Source organism: Octopus bimaculoides, chromosome 4 (genome assembly GCF_046866305.1).
Source record: "Octopus bimaculoides isolate indiv1 chromosome 4, ASM4686630v1, whole genome shotgun sequence".
In the NCBI taxonomy this organism is placed as follows: domain Eukaryota; kingdom Metazoa; phylum Mollusca; class Cephalopoda; order Octopoda; family Octopodidae; genus Octopus; species Octopus bimaculoides.
In genome coordinates this window covers 16934634-16956403 of record NC_142931.1, presented here as the reverse complement: position 1 = coordinate 16956403, position 21770 = coordinate 16934634, and the positions used below count along the sequence as shown (strand labels likewise).

Sequence of the window (21770 nt, the reverse complement as noted above, 5' to 3'; positions counted from 1 at the left end):
TTGTAGAAGTAGTAGTAGTAGTAGTGGTGGTGGTGACGGTGATGTTGTTGTTGTTGTTGTTGGTGGTGGTGGTGGTAGTAGTAGTGGTGGTGGTGGTAGTAGTAGTGGTGGTGGTGGTAGTGGTGGTGCTGGTGGTAGTAGTAGTAGTAGTAGTAGTAGTAGTAATAGTAGTAGTAGTTGTAGTAGTAGTAGTAGTTGTAGTAGTAGTAGTAGTAGTTGCAGTAATGACTTGGTTTTAGTACTTTTATAGTTGATTTGGTGACCTACTATCAAAGGGGTACCAGCCACGGCCATCCCATCCCATCCCATCTTTATAAGTGTGTGACAGGGCATGATTTGAGGAAATATTTCCTGCTACTTCTAGCAGACTGAGTTACTGTACAGAAGTGCCCTCCCCGATTACTTAGTAATCTACTCCGAGTAGCATCTAGTCATATCTTTAGGTTTCAGTGGAGCAGCATTTTTGATATTGGAACCATATTCTGAGAAAAAAAACTAACAAGCAAAAAAAAAAAAAAAACTGCAAAATGTATCAAATATGTCCAAAGTATGATCCTTGGGGTGAAATTCCCTTCAGAACATGGTCAATTCTGAAGTCAATTTGTGCTGAAGCCATTCTGTCACTTCAAAATGAATTGTAGCATAAAACTAATGTAGCAATTACAGCAATCTTTGGATCAAAGAACTTTGTGCATGAAATATCTTTAATCTGTTGTTTAATACCACATTTATCCTTGATTCAGGAGACCTCTGCTCAAAGGAATTCCAGCCATGACAATCCTGTCTTCTTTCTTTTCTCAGACACAGTATATCTAATATTCCTCCTTCCTGTTTAAGATGGTAAGGTGTGATTTGAGGAATATTTAGCAACTATTACTAGCAGGTCGACAAACCACATAGAGTATCTATAATGCCAACATGCTCAGTCAGAGCAATTAAAATTACTGACATTCTTTGAAATCTCTTTTTGGTTTACTGTTGCTAATGCAAATCTTCCTGTCAAGTTCTTTGGGCTTTGACACAATGTTGTTTGCAGAAGTAAAATTACTGTTGTACTCAACAAAATAGTTCAGACACATCACTTCACAATATGTTATTCCTAATATATGATCAGGATTAAGGTCGATGAATTATCAGAATTATTGGAACTTCAGACAAAATGCCTGTGGTATTTAGATACAGGCAATTTACATTCTGAGTTCAAAATCTGCTAGGATCATGTTTAGTTTTTATCTTTCCAGGATGATAAAGTAGGGGACAGGTACACACTGTATTACAGAAGCATTACATTCATGAAAATGTTGCATTAACATGGAGATCCATAATACTCTTTTACTCTTTTACTTGTTTCAGTCATTTGACTGTGGCCAAACTGGAGCATCACCTTCAGTCGAGCAAATCAACCCCAGGACTTATTCTTTGAAGGCCTAATACTTATTCTATCGGTCTCTTTTGCTGAACCGCTAAGTTACGGGTATGTAAACACACCACCATCGGTTTTCAAGCGATGTTGGGGGACAAACACAGACACAAACATACACACACAAACACACATATATACATATATACGACGGGCTTCTTTCAGTTTCCGTCTACCAAATCCACTCACAAGGCTTTGGTCGGCCCAAGGCTATAGTAGAAGACACTTACACAAGGTGCCATGCAGTGGGAATGAACCCGGAACCATGTGGTTGGTAAGCAAGCTACTTACCACACAGCCACATAGTTTTTCGTTGCCTTCCATATTCATTGATTTTCATTTAGAATTGGAAAAAAAAGGATCAGTTTTATGGAATGCCACATTATGGCAAGATTTGCAAAAGTGTAACGCTTTTGTAATGTAAGTAAAAGTGAAAACTGTCAAGTACTAGAATTAATTCCTATAATACATGCGAGATGTGAATAGAATTATTATAGAAGAAATGTGGACATGAGAAAAATCTTATCTTTCTTCAACATTGTGCCCTATTTGATAGCATGAAAGATATGCATCGGCATATTTGATGCATCCCAGCTTCAGCATTGCATATTCAGGAAGAAAAGATTTTAGTGCATTAAAGCATGCAATATTTATGATGACTTTGCATATAGTACCCAGTGTGATTATTTGCGTGAGTTTTTTGTTAAAAAAAAGCATGTCTTATATACTATCAAATTCTATAATTTAGCAGGAATAGATTTATCGACGAACATGGTGTTAAAGTAAAACTCTACATACCGAAAATTGATGCATCCTGTTCCAGATGGAGGTGCAATCCATTGAAACTGCAACTGGTATTCTGGGGTATTATTGGAATGTGAATAAATTGTGGAACACATGAAACTTTCACCTTGAACAGGTAAGCCAGGGGCTGCTGGCATATATAGAATCCTTTTACGTACATCCTCCGATATTGAATAGAGGCCAGTCAGTAGAAAATTATCAAATGTGTTACTGGATTGAATGGTAACTTGTAAAAGAAAAGAAGAAAACAAAGGAAAAAATTATTACACATTAGAAAATTAAATTTAATTAATAAAGGCATAAAGAAATTATCAACTGGTTAATTAGGCACAGTAGCATTGCTGGCACCCATGCCAGTGGCATGTAAAAAAAGCACCCATTACACTCTTAGAGTGGTTGGTGTTAGGAAGGGCAGCTAGCTGTAGAATCCATGCCAAATCAGATTAGAACCTGGTGCAGCTCCCAGCTTACCAGCTTTCAGTCAAACCATCCAACCCATGCCAGCATGGAAAATGGGTGTTAAATAATGATGATGATGATGATATATCATTATTATTATCATCAACATTCATCATCATCATCATCATCATCATGATCATCATGATCATCATCATCATTGTCATCATCATCATTGTCATCATCGTCGTTGTCATCATCATCATCATCATCATCATCATCATCATCTTCATTGCTTAATTTTCGTTTTCCGTGCTGGCATGGGTTGGACAGTTTGACTGAGGACTGGCAAGCCAAGAGGCTGCACCAGTCTCCAATCTGATCTGGCAAGGTTTCTACGGCTGGATGCCCTTCCTAATTCCAACCACTCCGAGAGTGTAGTGGGTGCTTTTCATATTCCACTGGCATGGGAACCAGTCAGGTGGCACTGACATTGACCACACTCAAATAGTGCTCTTTTTTTACATGACACCGACACAGGAGCCAGTCAGGTGGCACTGGCATTGACCACGCTTGAATGGTGCTTTTTACATACCAGTCAGGTGACACTGGCATCGGTCATGCTCAAATGGTGCATTTTATTTGCCAGTAATACAGGTGCCAGTTAGGTGGCACAGGCATTTCTGAAGCACAGTATATTGCCCGATGATTGAACAGCACTTTTAAACAGGCCAGTTATGTGACACTGGCATCGGCCATGGCTATGATCTCACTTGGCTTGCATTTTGTGTATATCAACATCCTCCTTCTCAAAATGACCAACCAACACACATTGTTGTTCAATACTTGAAATAATGAGTAGATAGACAGCTGACAACTGATGAGGGGTCGTTCTTTATGTTACTTGTCCTGTTTTCCATTTGTTTCTCTTGTTGTTTGTGTATCGAATTCATTGTTTTTGTATTTCATGTTTACTGTTGGTGACGTCCTGTACCCATATATGTATGTGTGTGTGTGTATATATATATATATATATATATATATATATATATTTTTTATTAATAGTTTGTAATCAACTTATCTCTTCCCCTGAAATTGCTAGCCTTGTGCCAAAATTTGAAACCAGTATTATAATAAAGGAATATTAGATTGGAGCCTGGTGCAGCCTCCTGGCTTGCCAGTCCTCAGTCAAACTATGCAACCCATGCCAGCAATGAAAGTGGATGTTAAACGATGATGATGATATATATATATATATATATATATATATATATATACATGTATATATTTATACAATCAAAATCAAATTCACTGACGTGGCCAATGACAGCATCGCCTGACTGGCATCCATGCCAGTGGAACGTTAAAAGCACCATCCGAGTGTGATCGTTGCCAGGGCCGCTGACTGGCTCCTGTGCCAGTGGCACATAAATAGCACCATTCGAGTATGATCATTGCCTTACTGGCACTTGTGCCAGTGGTACATGAAAAATATTTGAGAGAGGTCATTGCCAGTGCCGCTGAACTGGCTCCTGCGCAAGTGGCACCATTTGTGTGTGACCATCGCCAGTAACGCCTAACTGGCCCTCGTGCTGGTGGCACGTAAAAGCACCCACTACACTCTCGGAGTAGTTGGCGTTAGGAAGGGCATCCAGCGGTAGAAACTCTGCCAGATCAGATTAGACCCTGGTGTAGCCATCTGGTTTCACCAGTCCTCAGTCAAATCGTCCAACCCATGCTAGCATGGAAAGCAGACGTTAAACGACGATGATGATAATGATGATGATGATGATGATGATGATTATCTATACATTATTTGACTGAATGCCACGTTTCCATTTCCAAGTTAGTTTATATATATATATATATATATATATATATATGTAAAACCTTGAATGGAAATTGTATAGTCGAGGTTTGATGACAGGAAGGGCCTCTATGTGGTCACTCTGCCTGCTAGACATAGAAACCAAATTTCCCTCAAATTAGAGCCTACCACCTTATATAAGACTCAGTACTGTAGTCATACATTTAACATTGTAAAGACAGATGGCGTTTGGATCGAGGTCAGAAAATATTATTATTCATAGGTCTGCTGGATGTCAGGATTGACTTGAGGCTAAGCTACAGCAACAATAGCAACAACAATAACAGCAAAACAATTGTGGTTGTTGAACCATTCTGGGTAGATTTTCATTCCTAATTCATTTCATGCCTTGTTGATACAATTAACTTAGAAAACCTTTATTGTTCAGGATTAATTAAAGCAAAATTACTAATTTTCTGTTATCATCATCATTGTCAAATTCATCATCATCATCATCACCACCACCACCACCACCACCACCACCACCACCACCACCACCACCACCACCACCACCACCACCACCACCACCACCACCACCACCATCATCATCATCATCATTGTTGTCATCATCATCATCGTCGTCATCACCGCCACCGCCACCGCCACCACCAGTATCATCATCACCACTGTTGTCGTTGTTGTTGTTGTAATCATCATCATCATCATCATCATCATCATTAAAGTCGTCATCTGAGCCATCACTACTGCTGCTGTCTGCCCTACCAGCCTTTCCCATCATCATCACCACCACCATCAACATCATTATCATTATCCGATTGTCAAAGCATTTCATTGGATGACTAAACAGAGACGAAAGCGATTTGCTGTAAATAAAACAAGCATCTTAACTTTAGTCATTACATTGGGAAAAAATTAAAGATACATGATGATGACATTGATCATAATGATGATGATGTTAATGATGATGATGATGACAATGACAGTAATGATGGTTTTTCAGTAACTAAATTCAGTTGCTGGTATTCAGCTACTAATCATTTTTGGAGTATAGTTCATTTTTTAAAACATGTAAAATACTTTTTGGTTTATCTTAATACTTATTGTAATAATATTTTTTTTAAATGTTGATCTGTATCAAACCAATGGTCTTTTTTACAGGCTCTCGAAGGTTGGTAGAAGGGAAAGGGTTTAGAAGTGATGCCTCATGGTTTATTCTTGCAGCAGAGAAGCAATGTTAAATGGGGCAATGGATGAAGGTCCACCACTCACCAATAGATATGGTCTATTATGTGAACTGCCAAATAATTCCCAACTCTTCAGTTTCACTTGGATCAATCCAAGACTTTGTTAGAAGATATATAAACTGGTTCTCCATCAGTTTATGGTGAATAGAGTTCAAGTTGAGTCGATCAACAGAACATCCTGCTCATGAAGTCAACATGCAAGTGGCTGAGTACTCCACGGACACATGTGCCCTTAACACAAGTCTCTAGGAGATTCAGCATGACTAAAAGTGTGTTAAAGTTGGCCCTTTGCAATACAGGTACTACTTATTTTTGCCAGTAGAGTGAACTGGAGAAGCATGAAATAAAGTGTCTTGATAAAGGACACAGCGTGCCACTAGGAATTGACCTTACAATCATGGGTTAAATACCCTAACCATTAAGCCACATGCCTTCACATGTTAGAAGATGTTTTTCTAAGGTACCACATATTGGGATTGAACTGAGGCTAAGCTACAGCAACACTGGCAACAACAATAACAGCAAAACAATTGTGTACATACATACATCTACATCTACATCTACACATAATACAGATAGACTCAACACTACATAAGTATGTTCCTATATCTCTTTTTTTCATCATTCACAATCTTTTTATGAACATGTTTCATTCTTTGATACAGATCATACACAAATCACAATTTGTATCATGTATTTGTTTTATACCCTTATAAATTAAGTGTCAGTTTAAACGGGTGATCAGCATGAATGGGTTAAGGATAATGAAGTTATTTTCATAAATTCTTTGTTATATTTAAAATCAATTGAAAGAAACACAGAGCATCTCAAAATAAATACAGTAATGAAAGGGTTAAGTTAAAATATTCTACTTACTCTCATATATATTACCCGGTTCATAATATTCTGGGTTTCCTTTGATTGATACACTCAAAGAAATCTCTCCTTTGTCTATACCCACGTCTTTACTTAGTCCATTAATGTTACATAGGAAGAAAAATGGTTGAATGTGAGGGAAAGCCAATGAGAAGCTGACTGAACAGAGCAGTACAAGCAGTGAGAGGCATAGGTTGCTTTCCTTCTTAGAATGCATTGTTTTCAGACACCTCTGGAAATACAAAAGAACAGGGAATACTAAAAAATACTTCAGGTGTAAAGCTACAATAAAACATTTAGTAAAACAAGATATTTATTTATAAATGCTCCTTGGTTGTTGGCACTCCGTCACTTACGACGTCGAGGGTTCCAGTTGATCCAATCAACGGAACAGCCTGCTCATGAAATTAACGTGCAAGTGGCTGAGCACTCCACAGACACGTGTACCCTTAACGTAGTTCTCGGGGATATTCAGCGTGACACAGTGTGACAAGGCTGACCCTTTGAATTACAGGCACAACAGAAACAGGAAGTAAGAGTGAGAGAAAGTTGTGGTGGAAGAGTACAGCAGGGTTCGCCACCATCCCTTGCCGGAGCCTCGTGGAGCTTTAGGTGTTTTCATTCAATAAACACTCACAACGCCCGGTCTGGGAATCGAAACCGCGATCCTATGACCGCGAGTCCGCTGCCCTAACCACTGGGCCATTGCACCTCCACGTTCCTTGGTTAAGCATTGGTTATAAAAGGATTGGATTCAACTATTTCTCTCTTCATTCATTCTAAAGAACTCAACAAAGTATTGCAACGTTTGGTAATTTACAAAGTATGAATCCTTTTATTCTTTTATTCTTTTATTCCTTCATTTTTAAAATTCTTTTATTTGTTTCAATCAATGGACTGTGGTCATATGGGGACAATGCCTTGAAGGGTTCAGTCAAACAAATCCACCCCAGTACTTTATTTATTTATTTATTTATTTATTAATTTTTGAAGACTGGTATTTGTTCTCTTGGCCACTTTTGCCAAAACATTAGGTTATGAAGACAGAAACAAACCAACACTGATTGTCATGATGGGGATGAGGACAAACACACACACACACACACACACAAGCAATACATATATTCATACATACATACATACATACATACATACATATGATAGATTCCCACACAGTTCCCATCAACCAAATTCACTCACAAGACATTGGTTGGCTCAGGGCAATAGTAGGAGACATTTGTCCAAAGTGGTATATAGAGGAACTGAACCTGAAACTACAGGGTTGCAAAGCAAACAGTTTGACAATACAGCCATGACTGACCTATGTTAAAAAAAAAAGAATAGTCTTTTACTTTTTAATGGTTCTAACTGCAGATTGGGATTTTCTGACACTGCCAAACCTTAATTTAACTTCTAAACAGAAATAAGCATAAATGCAGGCATAGCTGTGTGGTAAGTAGCCTGCTTACCGACCACACGATTCTGGGTTCAGTCCCACTGCATGGCACCTTGGGCAAGTGTCTTCTGCTATAGCCTCGGGCTCACCAAAGCCTTGTGAGTGGATTTGGCAGACGGAAACTGAAAGAAGCCCATCGTATATAGATATATGTATATATGTATGTATGTATGTATGTGTGTGTGTGTATATGTTTGTGAGTCTGTGTTTGTGAGCTTGCTGCCTTCAGATGAAATTCTGCCAAGCATTTTGTCTGGTGTGCTAACAATCCTGTCAGCTTGCCGCCGCCTATTATCCTTATATCGATAACAAGATTTCTCCTTACTTTTAGTGATGTGGTGTAGACTCCATTCTCTGATGCACTGACATAACTAAAACTACTTTCCAGGCAGCATTAGAGCCAGCAGAGAATTTTACATTGTCAAATATTTAAATAATGTAATTCCATCAATGCTTATAGTATTTTAGTTGTTAATACTGAACCAAATCTTCCTTAGACAGTCTCTATATTCTTAGAGACAAGGATCATATGTTTTAATCTTCAATGCTTAGGGGAATAAGTCCATTATGTTGAAAAGTAGATGGAATGCCATTTTTACACGATTGTGCAAGTTTGGATACCAGAGTGGTTCTTAAATGGGATCAACATGACTTTGAAGGATGGGGGGGGGGGCTTTAAAGAGTTCGTTGTTAAAATTTCTTTTCTTTTTTTTTCTTTTATTTGTTTCAGTGATTTGACTGCAGCCATGCTGGAGCACTGCCTTTAGTCGAACAAATCGACCCTAGGACTTATTCTTTGTTAGCTGAGTAATTATTCTATCAGTCTCTTTTGCCGAACCACTAAGTTACGGGGATGTAAACACACCAACATCGGTTGTCAAGCGATGGTGGTGGGGGCAAACACAGACACACACACACACACACACACACACACACACATTTGTACGATGGACTTCATTCAGTTTTTGTCTACCAAATCCATTCACAAGGCTTTGGTTGACCCGAGGCTATAGTAAAAGACACTTGCCCAAGGTGCCATGCAGTGGGACTGAACCTGGAACCATGTGGTTGGGTAGCAAGCTTCTTACCACACAGCCACGCCTGCAATAAATTGCTTATACTTCTACAATATAAAAAATATTTTAACAGTTTTTTTAATACAATTCCTAATGATATTTGATTATAAAAATATAATAGGAATTTTTTAAACATTGAATGGCTATGAAGGCCCAATAGAGTGAAATAAGAGTTTGAGTGGTTCATAGGCATAAAGGACTACGAAGAATGGAAAAGTTTTGATTGAAAGGAAGCTAAAAAGACTGAATGTCATAGACCAGAGAAAAGACGAAACACAAGGTCAATATTAGTGGCATTTGAACTCAGAATCAAGTAGTTGTATGTAATTAAACACTGCAAGGTATTTTATCTGTCATTCTAAATGATTCTGCTTAAAAACTAATTAAAATGTTAATTGTGGACAATCAAATATATTTCCAGATAAAGCGAAACCATTAAGAATTGTAATTAAATAATAAAGAAAATTGATTAAATTTGTTGGAAAGAAAAGATAAATGAAATATTGAAATATTTAACATAAATTTTTATCATAATAATAAAAGAAAATATCAATTATCAATTCTCAAAATTATAATTAAAAGTGATAATGAAGTGAGTCAAAACAAAATTATCGAAAGGTATTCAGGAAAAATGTATTGAATAAAATTATTTCAAATGTATCAAGTTGTCGCAGGAGATGAGCTGGCAGTTAGAATTCTACAGGCGCAGGCGTGGCTGTGTGGTAAGAAGCTTGCTTCCCAACCACATGGTTCTGGGTCAGTTCGACTGCATGGCAACTTGGGCAAGTGTCTTTTACTATAGCCTCGGGCCAACCAAAGCCTTGTGAGTGGATTTGGTAGATGGAAGCTGAAAGAAGCCCATCGTATATATATATATGTGTGTGTGTGTGTGTGTGTGTGTGTGTGTGTGTGTGTGTGTGTGTGTGTGTGTGTGTGTGTGTGTGTGTGTGTAGAGTGTTAGGTGTAGTGTACAGAAATTGAATATTGAGAAAAAAGGTCGTCGGAATTTTGGAAAAAAGGCGGCGAGCTGGCAGAAACGTTAGCCCGCCGGATGAAATGCTTAGCGGTATTTCGTCTGCCGTTACGTTCTGAGTTCAAATTCCCTCTATGTTTAGCCCCTTGTGGGCAATAAAGAAATAAGAATTTTGGAAAAAAATCCTTTTATTTCTTCATTATTATTAGCGCTTTCGTTTGTTTCTTGAACTTGTCAAACAGAAATTTGTGAATGTACAAACAGTTTGTTCATTTATATAAAACAAATGTTTTTTTAGGGTCTTGTTTAGAAGCGGAGAACATTGTTTCTTTTTTAGGGGGCGGTGAAGTTCCATGACAATGGAGATAGATAGATAGAAATATAGGCAGTTAGATAGGTTGATAGATAGATAGATTGATAAATAGATAGATAGATAGATAGTCAGACATATATATATATATATATATATATATATATATATATATATATATATACATATATATCTGTGTGTCTGTGCTTGTTCCTCCACCATCGTTTGACAACCAATGTTGGTGTGTTTACACCCCCGTAACTTGGTGGTTCGGCAAAAGAGACTGATAAAATAAGTTACTAGAGGGTAACTTACGAAGTGGTTACAGGTTAAGCAACTGACAAGCAAATCTGCACTATTGAGCAGGATATTTGCTATAATGATATTTCTGCTTCAGCCACTCAGTGCTGAATCTGTCTGAAACGTAATGGGAAAATAGGTCAGTTTCAAAACATTGATGTCCAGGCACAAAAGTAATAGCCATTTCTTTTGATTTTTAGATAGAAGCAAATTGGCAATAACACTTACAAGACCAAAGACAAAAAAATAAAAAATAAAAAATATCGAAGTTTTGTTACACAGGAGTGGCTGTGTGATAAGTAGCTTGTTTACCAACCACATGGTTCCGGGTTCATTCCCACTGCGTGGCACCTTGGGCAAGTGTCTTCTACTATAGCCTCGGGCCGACCAAAGCCTTGTGAGTGAATTTGGTAGACGGAAACTGAAAGAAGTCTATCGTATATATGTATATATATATATATATGTATGTGTGTGTATATGTTTGTGTGTCTGTGTTTGTACCCACCCCAACATCGCTTGACAACCGATGGTGGTGTGTTCACGTCCCCGTAACTTAGTAGTTCGGCAAAAGAAACCGATAGAATAAGTACTAGGCTTCCAAAGAATAAGTCCCGGGTTCGATTTGCTCGACTAAAGGCGGTGCTCCAGCATGACCGCAGTCAAATGACTGAAACAAGTAAAAGAGAAAAGAGAAAGAGAAAGAGTGTAATCAAATGCTGGCATTAAGAATTGAACTCAAACTATATGAATTAGTTGCACAAAACCAATCCACTATTTTTAATATGATAATCCACAAGTAATGCATCTGATTAGAATAAAAAATGATTTGCATCTACCAAGACAAAAAAAGAAAGACAATAGCTATAGGCTATGTCTACCTAATGATAAAACAACATTTACTTTTCTGTCAAAAATTGAAGTCATAAAAAGTAATAATTAAATTTTTATAAAATATCTCCCTGTCCAAATAATTGAAATTAGAATCCAAACATAGTACATTAACCAAAGTACTGTTTAACAACCCCAGGGAATATATAAATAGTTGAATAAAAATATAAAAATGACTTACGTATATTTTGGTTACGTTCTCTTAATATGAATTTATTTTTGAAATATCCGTTTTTAAATTTTCAAATTTCTCCATATAATATTTAAATTTGTTGTAATTTTGCTAATGTCTTTGGCTGCTTCTTGTTGCCAATTTCTGTATTTCTGTTAAAATGTGCACCTGTCTGTGTCTTTTGAAATGTGTATCTGTCTGTGTCTTTTAGTGTGTGTAAATGTGTGTAAGTGTATGTGTGTATGTGTGTGTGTGTGTGTGTGTGAGTGTGTGTGTGTCTGTATTCTTTTTCAAAAGGAATTATTTAGATATAATAGAGTTTCAGAAAATTATAAGTTTTCAGAAACTGTATTTGTGAAAATGATTGAATTAAAAAAAGCTATTTGCTAAATTGAAGAATGGACGAAATAAATGATATTGATAAATAATTTAGTGTGTGGCTTGTCCAGTTAGTTCTTGGAGAGATTACTGGTTTTCAGACTTCTTCAAGTCAGCCTAAATATAGGGATGTTTTTTGGAATGTTGAGGTGTGCCAAAAACTGACAAATCAAATTTGTAACTAAATCGTAAACAGTATCAAATTTTGGTAGAACTGAAGGGAGTCCTTTGACAAATAGTCCAGCCTTTCACAAAATTCCAGCATGAAATGTGTTATCAGATTTCTTCGAAAGTATACAGATAGAACCAATAGATGACTGTTGGGGGTGGTGGTGGTGGTGGTGGTGGTAGTGATGGTGGTGGTGGTGGTGGTGGCGATTGTGATAGTGTGTGATGATGGTGGTGAGAAGGAAATTAAAATACAAAGATAAATCCTTAAATGAAACATGCAACATATACACGACATTATATATTTTTAAACACATACACATGTATACACATATTTACACATACATACATACATACATACATACATACATATATACATACATACAAACAAATATACATACATACATACATACATATATACATAGACACACATTTGAATACACACATAAATCAACTGCGTGTTTATATACGGAAACAGTGAAATGAAAACAGGTTTATGTGTAAATAAAAAGAAAAACAAGTGTATTCACATATATACATTCATGCATGCGTGTGTATGTGTGTGTGTGTGTGTGTGTTTGTGTGTCTATATGTGTTTATATAAACACACAAATGGAAAACGGACATTAAATGCTGATGATATATGTACTTAGGTGTGTATGGATAAATGCTTATATATATATATGTACAGATGTAAGTATGTATGTATGTATGTATGCATTGCAAACAACTGCGTATATCTATATGAATAGATATATACAGATTGCACAGGTATGTAAGTTGCAATTCATTTACAAGTTGCGCACTCAAAGATAAAAAGTGACGATAATATCTATATATATATATATATATATATATATATATATATATATATATATACATACATTGACCGTTGACTGAACACTATTCAATTTTTTTTCTCCGTGTTTTTCTCCTTGTCTCTGTATTCTTTCTGTTGAAGAGCGTAGCTCGAAACGTCAAAGACTTTCCGTATTCCCGAGCGTCATACTAATATATACTTTTGTTATTTACACCACCTGTCCTCGTCTGTTGTTATTATTTGTATATTCTCCCATATATATATATATATATATATATATATATATATATATATATACACATACATATATATATATATATATATATATATATACATACATACATATACATACATACATATACAGGCATATACAAACATACATATATATACATATACCTACATATATATATATATATATATATATATATATATATATATACATATATATACATACATACATGCATACATACATACGTACATACATACATACATACACACACATGCATACATACATACTCTCTCTCTCTCGCACGTACAAACAAACACACACACACACACTCACACACGCACAAACACAAACACACACACACACACAAACACACACACATACACACAAACACACCCACACCCACACACACACCCACACCCGCACACAGAGTAGCACAATCTTAGTATCTTAAATTTTCTTTTACCATTTCGAATATCCGAGTGGACAGAGTCTGAAAATTTCGATATTTGCATACTTTTGAAGTTAGTGTTTTTACAGCTGGGCAACCTTCCAGGAATGGTAACAGCTTAGCCAAGAACTGGAAGTGGAAGGCAGGACGAGGCAGAAAAGCAGAGCAATGGATAAGGAAGAGCTTTTATAGCTTCAAGATGGATTTTATAAGATTAATTCATTTTTGTCAGCCGAGTGAACTGGAGAAACGGGAAATAAAGTATCATGCTCACGGCCACAAAGTGCCGCCGGGAATCGAACTCAGACCTTGCAGTCATGAGCTGAATGCTCTAACCACTAGGCCACGCGCCTTCATTATGTGTGTGTGTGTACATACATGCATTGCCTTTTAGGTATAAATATCCCTTTCAAAATCAAAGAAAAAGAGGATATCTGTGAACAACTGCTTCGAAACCTCCAGCTTTTATATCCAGACTATGAATTCATATTTATATCAATGATAATTGGAGCACTAGGTTTTGTTAGTAAATGCTTAAAGGAGAATCTGGATAAACTGGGATTATCGACCGGCTAATTCGTACATAACAAGTGCAATCTGTGAGTGGAACAGTAAATATGTGCAAAACTTTTCTGAAGTTCCAAATGTGAATTTGTCTGTTTTAACTGCATCCCAAAGATGAAGCCTTGTATCTTTGTTGGAAACCGGCTCCCTCCTCAGTGGAAGATTTATAATAATTAAAGAAATAGAAGAGTCATACATACATACATACATACATATTTGTACATGAAGTTTTCCCTTTAGATCATTGTATTAGGAACACTTTACCTTAATTCTAATTGGATAAAGAAAATATGTTTATGAATTTGTGTTCGGAGGTAACATTATTGTTGTTACTGTTGTTGTTGCTGTTGTTGTTGTTTGTGTTGTGGCCATTTGTGTTGTTGTTGTTATGTTTGTTCAGGTTCCACCGAATTTTTATGAATGCTTTTTCTATTTCAAAGAGGGAACGTATTAGAACAGGAGCATACACGAGGACGGAAAGTGTTGCTGAAGAGGTCACAGATGTGTAACGAAAGATTTTCGGACAATGGACATGAGTTAAAAATAAGAACAGTAATAAACGAATGATGAACGAATATATACAGTGCGTGTGTTTATTTGGCAAAAAAAAAAAAAGACCATCCCGGAATAAAGAAAATATGTTTGTTAAGAAATGAAATATAAACACAATAGAATGAGAAAAACCATTTTATTCAACCCAACTAAAAACGGCAGGAACCAACGTCTAAAAAAATAAAAGGTTAAGCAACGTGCTTCCTTCGGGATTCGAAACCCTAACTTCAAACTACTGTACAATTACATCTTACGCGTCACCTTAGGATTAACCAGTTAGATTTTATTTATGGTCTAAGCAGGACACCCAGAAAAAAAGAAATAAACATTCAGCTGACTGAGACATAGGAAAAATAATTGATATCATAAGGGAACAGTGAGCCAAAAACGAGAGACCAAAATAAACAAATGACGTAAGTAGAAGATCAACTAACCAGAACAGCGGACCACGAGTGGACAAAAACAAATGATCAAAACAGTTGGTAAACAAATGTCATCACCAAGAAGTTAACCAACCAGAACGCTGAACCATTGCCAAACTAGATTATGTGATTAGAACACCCAAAGAAACGTATGACGTAATGAGACAGTGGCCAACCAGAACTCTGATCCACAGGTGGGCGGAAACAATTGACTTCATTGAGTTTATAACTGGTCAGGACTTGACCTATATCTTAAAAAACTATCATAGGATATCTGTCGAGATAACTTTCAAAAGTGAATTAATAATGGTTTCAAATTTTGCCATAAGGGCAGCCATTTTGGGGGATTACATCAACCTCAATATTTCACTGGTACTTAATTTATCGACCCCGAAAGGATGAAAGGCAAAGTCGACCTCGGCGGAATTTGAACTCAGAACGTAACGGCAGACGAAATACTGCTAAGCATTTCGTCCAGCGCTCTAACGATTCTGCCAGCTCGCCGCCTTCAAAATAATTAATAATACTGCAAACACAGGTGAGGCACAATAATGGTTTATAATGTCCTTAATATACTTGGTTGCATAAGGCGGCAACCTGGCAGAAACGTTAGCACGTCGGGCGAAATGCTTAGCGGTATTTCGTCTGCCGTTACGTTCTCAGTTCAAATTCCACCGAGGTCGACTTTGCCTTTCATCCTTTCGGAGTCGATAAATTAAGTACCAGTTACACACTGGGGTCGATGTAATCGACTTAATCCCTTTGTCTGTCCTTGTTTGTCCCCTCTATGTTTAGTCCCTTGTGGGCAATAAAGAAATAAGAAACGTTAGCACGTCGGGCGAAATGCTTAGCGGTATTTCGTCTGGCTTAACGTTCTGAGTTCAAATTCCGCCGAGGCTGACTTTGCCTTTCATCCTTTCGGGGTCAATAAATTAAGTACCAGCTGCGTGCTGGAGTCGGTCTAATCAACTGCCCCCCCCTCCTCCAAAATTTCGGGCCTTGTCCCACGAGTAGAAAAAAATATATTTGGTCGCATATTATAGTTGCATAACGATATACGGTGTCCCTTCCAGCGAAATACTTTATACACAAAAGCAATTTCAGCAGCGAAATATACGACAAGGATACTCCTTCAGGTATTACGACAGAAAAAGTAATGTTTTTCTAGTTTCATCGTATCTAATTGTTAATATAACTTATTGCTTCGAAACCCACGAATTTTCAATCATGCATTACTATGAAGTTTATCGAACATTCGAACTCTTATTATTTTTCTGTTATTGAATACGTGAAATTGTATGAACATTTGTTGTTTTTTTTCAAGCATGCTTCACCGAATTTTTCCCTGTCTCTCCAACTTCTTTGCAATGTCTTTTAATTTATAATTGAAAAAATAAAAAAAAAGAAAAGAAAAAAGAAATACCGGTGTAGTATTTTAAGAAATTTATCAAAAAATTTAAAAAACTACAATTCATTTTAAGACTCAGGTTCATTTTCAACACCACAAACTGACTCTCTTTTATTCTTTCCTGTGTGGAAATAAACCCCTTTTTTACGCACACACACACAACTGTACGAGGGGGTGCTGAAAAGTTCCTGGCTTTAGGTAAAGGAAAATACAGGAGGACCATTTGCGATTTTGTTCAACATGTTCCCCTCTTAGATTCACACACTTATTGAGACAAGTCTTCAGTTTTTCTTAGCCGTGTAAAAGAACTCGGAAGGTTGGACCTTCAGCCAGGCCTTTCGTGACACCCTTAAAGTCAAGAACTTTTCAACACCCACCACGTATGTAAATAAAGAGAGACTAGTTTAATGAGACTCTTTGCAGCTGAGATAAGTTTCGACCTCGTGTCTTTTGAGGATTAGCAAATACTTCCAAACTTCTCTGTGAAATAGTCAACCTCAGTAAGGAACGAATACGATTCTACGTGGAAGCTTGGACTGCTAGAAATATCAGCTCAGTCTCTCTTTAAATCATATTCTACTGTTAAGAAAAAGAAATACAACTTTGTCCTAGATTCATTAATATCTGAATAAAAGACGAAGTGGTTTTGACTGAAACGTCTTTCATCATAGTTCTGCCTGATTACAGCTGACCTGGGGCTAAACGACAACCTCAATAATTCATTCGTATTTATTTAATTGATCCTGTTAAGATGATAAGCGAAGTCTGTCTGAACTATATTTGAAGAAACAATTATAAAGCTGCAAATTAGAGGCTGAAGTGTTTAGAATTCTATCATTTAGATCTATTAATTTATTCTCTGCATACATACACACATACATACATACATACATACATACATATACACACGCATACATACATGCATATACACACGCATACATACATGCATACATACAAGTGTGAATGTATATTATATGCGTATGCATGAATGTATCTACAGCAGTATATATTTTAATGTCCAAAGTACACACACACACACACACACACACACACACGGGGCATTAAAATATACGCTCTCACACAAGCGCACATTTACACGTATGCATATAATATACATATTATTTACATACATTTGCATATAATATACGAAACATTGAAGTTTGAAGAGAGCGATTCTCGCTTGTCACTTGAAGATCTTTTGCGTCTTTCTCTAACGTTTTAGCTTTAATATAAATATTCTAACCTCAAAGATTTTAGTGATACAACAAAACTCTTACAACTGAGATTCTAATCTAATTTGCTATCTTAACTCTCTAGGGCATATTAGCCCATAGACAGGGCCGTCTTAGCAACATTATAGCAGCCCCACCCGGGAAAAAACCCAATGCACTGTTGTAAGAGTACATTGACAGTAAGCCACATCATACATAGATCAAAATTGGGTCCCTATGCCCGTGAAGCCCCCGGGCGACTTCCCAGTGAATCCATGCCTTGAGACGCCACCACCCATAGATCAGTAGTATCAATTGATTGTCTCCTTTACTTAACCCATTACCAACCAGTGATCTCATATGAGATCATTTAAAAATTACAAATTTCGTAATTATCTGTCAATATTTACACATATCTAACCTTTTTGCTCTATCTACTAGGTATATTTCTCTGCTATTCAAATGAGGTCTGTTAATTTTTCACCCAATATCTCGCTTATTTCTATTTAAAATGTTATTTTGATCATTCCAGCGTGTTTCTAAGGCTGTTTTATGCTAGAAATCAAAGTTTCATAAAAAAAATTCCAGTTAATAGAATTATGGGAGGTAATGGGTTAAACGTGTTTGATGTACTTAGGTCATTCCCATCCTTAACGTCAACTCTAGGGTGTTATAAATACTTTGCTCATTTCTTCTTATTCAGAATGGCATCAATCTATAACGTCTCCGCCTGCTTATTTCTCCCTTCAAACCACAAACCTGTTAGAATCCAAATTATTTCCCAATTAGCCTCCTCCAATTATCATTATTTCTCCCAGCTCAAAAAAATCTGAATTTTTCTTTTTAATACTCCGACTGAGATATATTGAGAATCTCTTGGGAATATTCGAGATCCATGTAATAATATTTGATGGATTTCAGATTGCTCCGAGTGGATACAGATATCCTAGTTATTGTAATGCTAGTCCTTTTACAAGAGTTATAAGCAAAAGACTTGTCGCTGACGTTCGTTGGAGAAGAGGAAATTCCAACAGAACAGCATGTTTCAGGAGTTCGATATTCATATCTTGCATTAGAAGTGGTTTCTTCAAATAGGCATAAACGAAATTAATGTTAAAAAACGGGGGCCCGTCGTGAGTGGCTGTGTGGTAAGTAGCTTGCTTACCAACCACATGGTTCCGGGTTCAGTCCCACTGCGTGGCACCTTGGGCTAGTGTCTTCTACTATAGCCTCGGGCCAACCAAAGCCTTGTGAGTGGATTTGGTAGACGGAAACTGAAAGAAGCCCGTCGTATATATGTATACATATATGTATGTGTGTTTGTGTGTCTGTGTTTGTACCCCCAACATCGCTTGACAACCGATGCTGGTGTGTTTACGTCCCCGTAACTTAGCGGTTCGGCAAAAAGAGACCGATAGAATAAGTACTAGGCTTACAAAGAATAAGTCCTGGGGTCGATTAGCTCGACTAAAGGTGGTGCTCCAGCATGGCCGCAGTCAAATGACTGAAACAAGTAAAAGAGTATATATATATATATATATATATATATATATATATATATATATAAGGATTTACTTTTCGTAATGAGATAAAAGACCAAGGCTGTGTATAATATAGAACATTTATAAATAGAATGTCTTACAGCTGTTTCCAGGACATTTGTTATATCCCTTCATCGGAGACGGTGTGAGAGGATGATTAAGCAATAGTTAATTTAGTTAAGATAGGAGATTAATCATCCTCTCACACCGTCTCCGATGAAGGGATATAATAAATGTCCTGGAAACAGCTGTAAGACATTCTATTTATAAATGTTCTATATTATACACAGCCTTGGTCTTTTATTTCATTACGAAAAGTAAATCCTTATATTCACACGCTGATATATGACCTACGTTGGACCCCTTATTCGCATAACCACCGAACCTGGAGCTTAACTGTGGTCTATCCATAGCACTTACTCAGCATTACTTGAAACCTCTGGGTCTAATTGACACCACTATCGCTCATAACCTATATATATATATATATATATATATATATATATATATATATATATATTTATACACGTGTAAATACGGTAAGTCTAAGAAAATAAGTAATCGACGACAACACCGTAGTTACGTTCACGTGTGAATCGATGGTATACGGAACCGAGGTTTTGGAGCTCATTTATCTCATCTGTATTCCTAAGGCACCAAGATCTATTCATACAGGGCATTTTTTAAAAATATAATTCCACTAATTTATATATACTATCTGAATCTCAACACCCAACAGTTTTTCTCAGCTGGACACGAGTAGATGTGAGAAGACCTAAAAGAGGACTATGAAAAGCAAACAAATCTCACGACAGTGAGGTTCTTAATAATGTCGTATTTGGCGACCATGTGACTAGTGGTGATAAAACTATGACCTTTTGTTATCTGATGGCTAAGATAAGTGTAGACTAAAACCACTAAGTAATGTTATACAGTTTTTGCGCAAGCAGAAAGCAAAACGCAATTTTACTGAACATTTGGAAGTTTTCCTCCTTTTTTTTTTTACTGAAATAAAAGTATTTTAAAACCTAATTTATCAAACCATGAAGTGTTAACAGAATAACAGTTCCACTGCAAATGCGTCTAAAGTAATATTTTTTGTATAATCAATGACTGGCTTTCAATAAAGAACACATTTATTTACTGTAAATAACAATAATAAAAAAAACTATTGGAATTCATGAATTAAAATGACTAACCTCAAATAAATATCGAAGTAAATTTCTTTTATTTGCAATAGTTTAAACGACTTTCGTTTGTTGCTGTTAACCCCAGGTCAGCTCAGATCTACGATTAAATGCATTACAATCGTATTTTTGTTGATCTAGAACTACACCATTTAATGTGTCCTTCAACTTTTAAGACGTTAGGATGTGATTTGTAGGAAACGATAGCAAGACCTGCTATTTCAGAAGGTCAACGACCATAGATAAACTTACACAATGGTTTGTGATAAGCTTTATAGCAGATATTTATGCATGAGCTCCATTCGAATATCTTTATTTCCGTTTGAATAAAATATTCAGTTGTCTACATAATTTTCAGTTATCTCTAAACCCTCTAAGATCTCAACCAAATCAAAAAAGGAACGCGTTTTTATTTTTTATTACGGAAAATTTCTGAATAACATTCCCGCAGCAATAAAATATACTGAGAGAAACAATCGAATGTGACAGGAAGAACACAATCTAAAATCATACAATTTCACCAGAAAATAGTTAAAACTTGTGGAAAATGAAAACAAAAAGAACGATTAAAGCTAAGTGACGGATTAACGGTATCATGAGGATAGTGGACAAACTTGTAGAGTCCTTTACGTTCTGAGTTCAAATCTTACAGTGGGCAACCTAGCTTTTCTCTCTGTGACGGGTTAGAAAATATAGTACTGGTGTATATAAATCCCATTAGACATAGACGGAATTATGACAAGATTAAAATTTGGTTTAATTATTAAATTGGTTCATGAATTGTAGTTTTTATTGTTTCGGCCTGTAGCAGAAGTGATTTACACTGTCATTGTATGAAATGCTTTCGTTTTGATCGACTCCACGAGACCTTTCCGGTTCAGCGGTCACATAACCTCATGATTAAACAAACCTGTTATTTGTATTAGTCGGATTCCAGCTGTCCAATCGCGTTGGCGCAACAGTTTACTTTTCCTTACGCGGGGAACTAATCACCAGCTTCTAGGAGCCTATTATTCCCTATAAGAACGACACTTCTCGACTGTTCTAGGTCTTTGGCACGCGCCACTGACCACACGCAACTCATCTCCAGCAGCGATGT

At 36.6% G+C, this 21770-nt stretch overlaps 1 protein-coding gene across 2 annotated transcripts in view; it reads right to left on the bottom strand.

Annotated features, from left to right (window-relative positions):
* Positions 1-21770, bottom strand: part of LOC106875197 (reelin) — a 221159-nt gene that overhangs the window by 183118 nt on the left and 16271 nt on the right. Inside the window, exons 1-3 of one of the 2 annotated variants that reach the window (XM_014923240.3) lie at positions 11753-12391; positions 6569-6800; positions 2219-2450 (exon numbers count right to left, since the gene is read on the bottom strand). In XM_014923240.3, coding sequence (XP_014778726.2) covers positions 2219-2450; positions 6569-6785 — 449 coding nt within the window. In that variant the 5' untranslated portion in view covers positions 6786-6800; positions 11753-12391. Of the gene's footprint in view, positions 1-2218; positions 2451-6568; positions 6801-11752; positions 12392-21770 lie in introns of those variants that run through there. The other variant, XM_089350383.1, reaches the window with a different exon arrangement.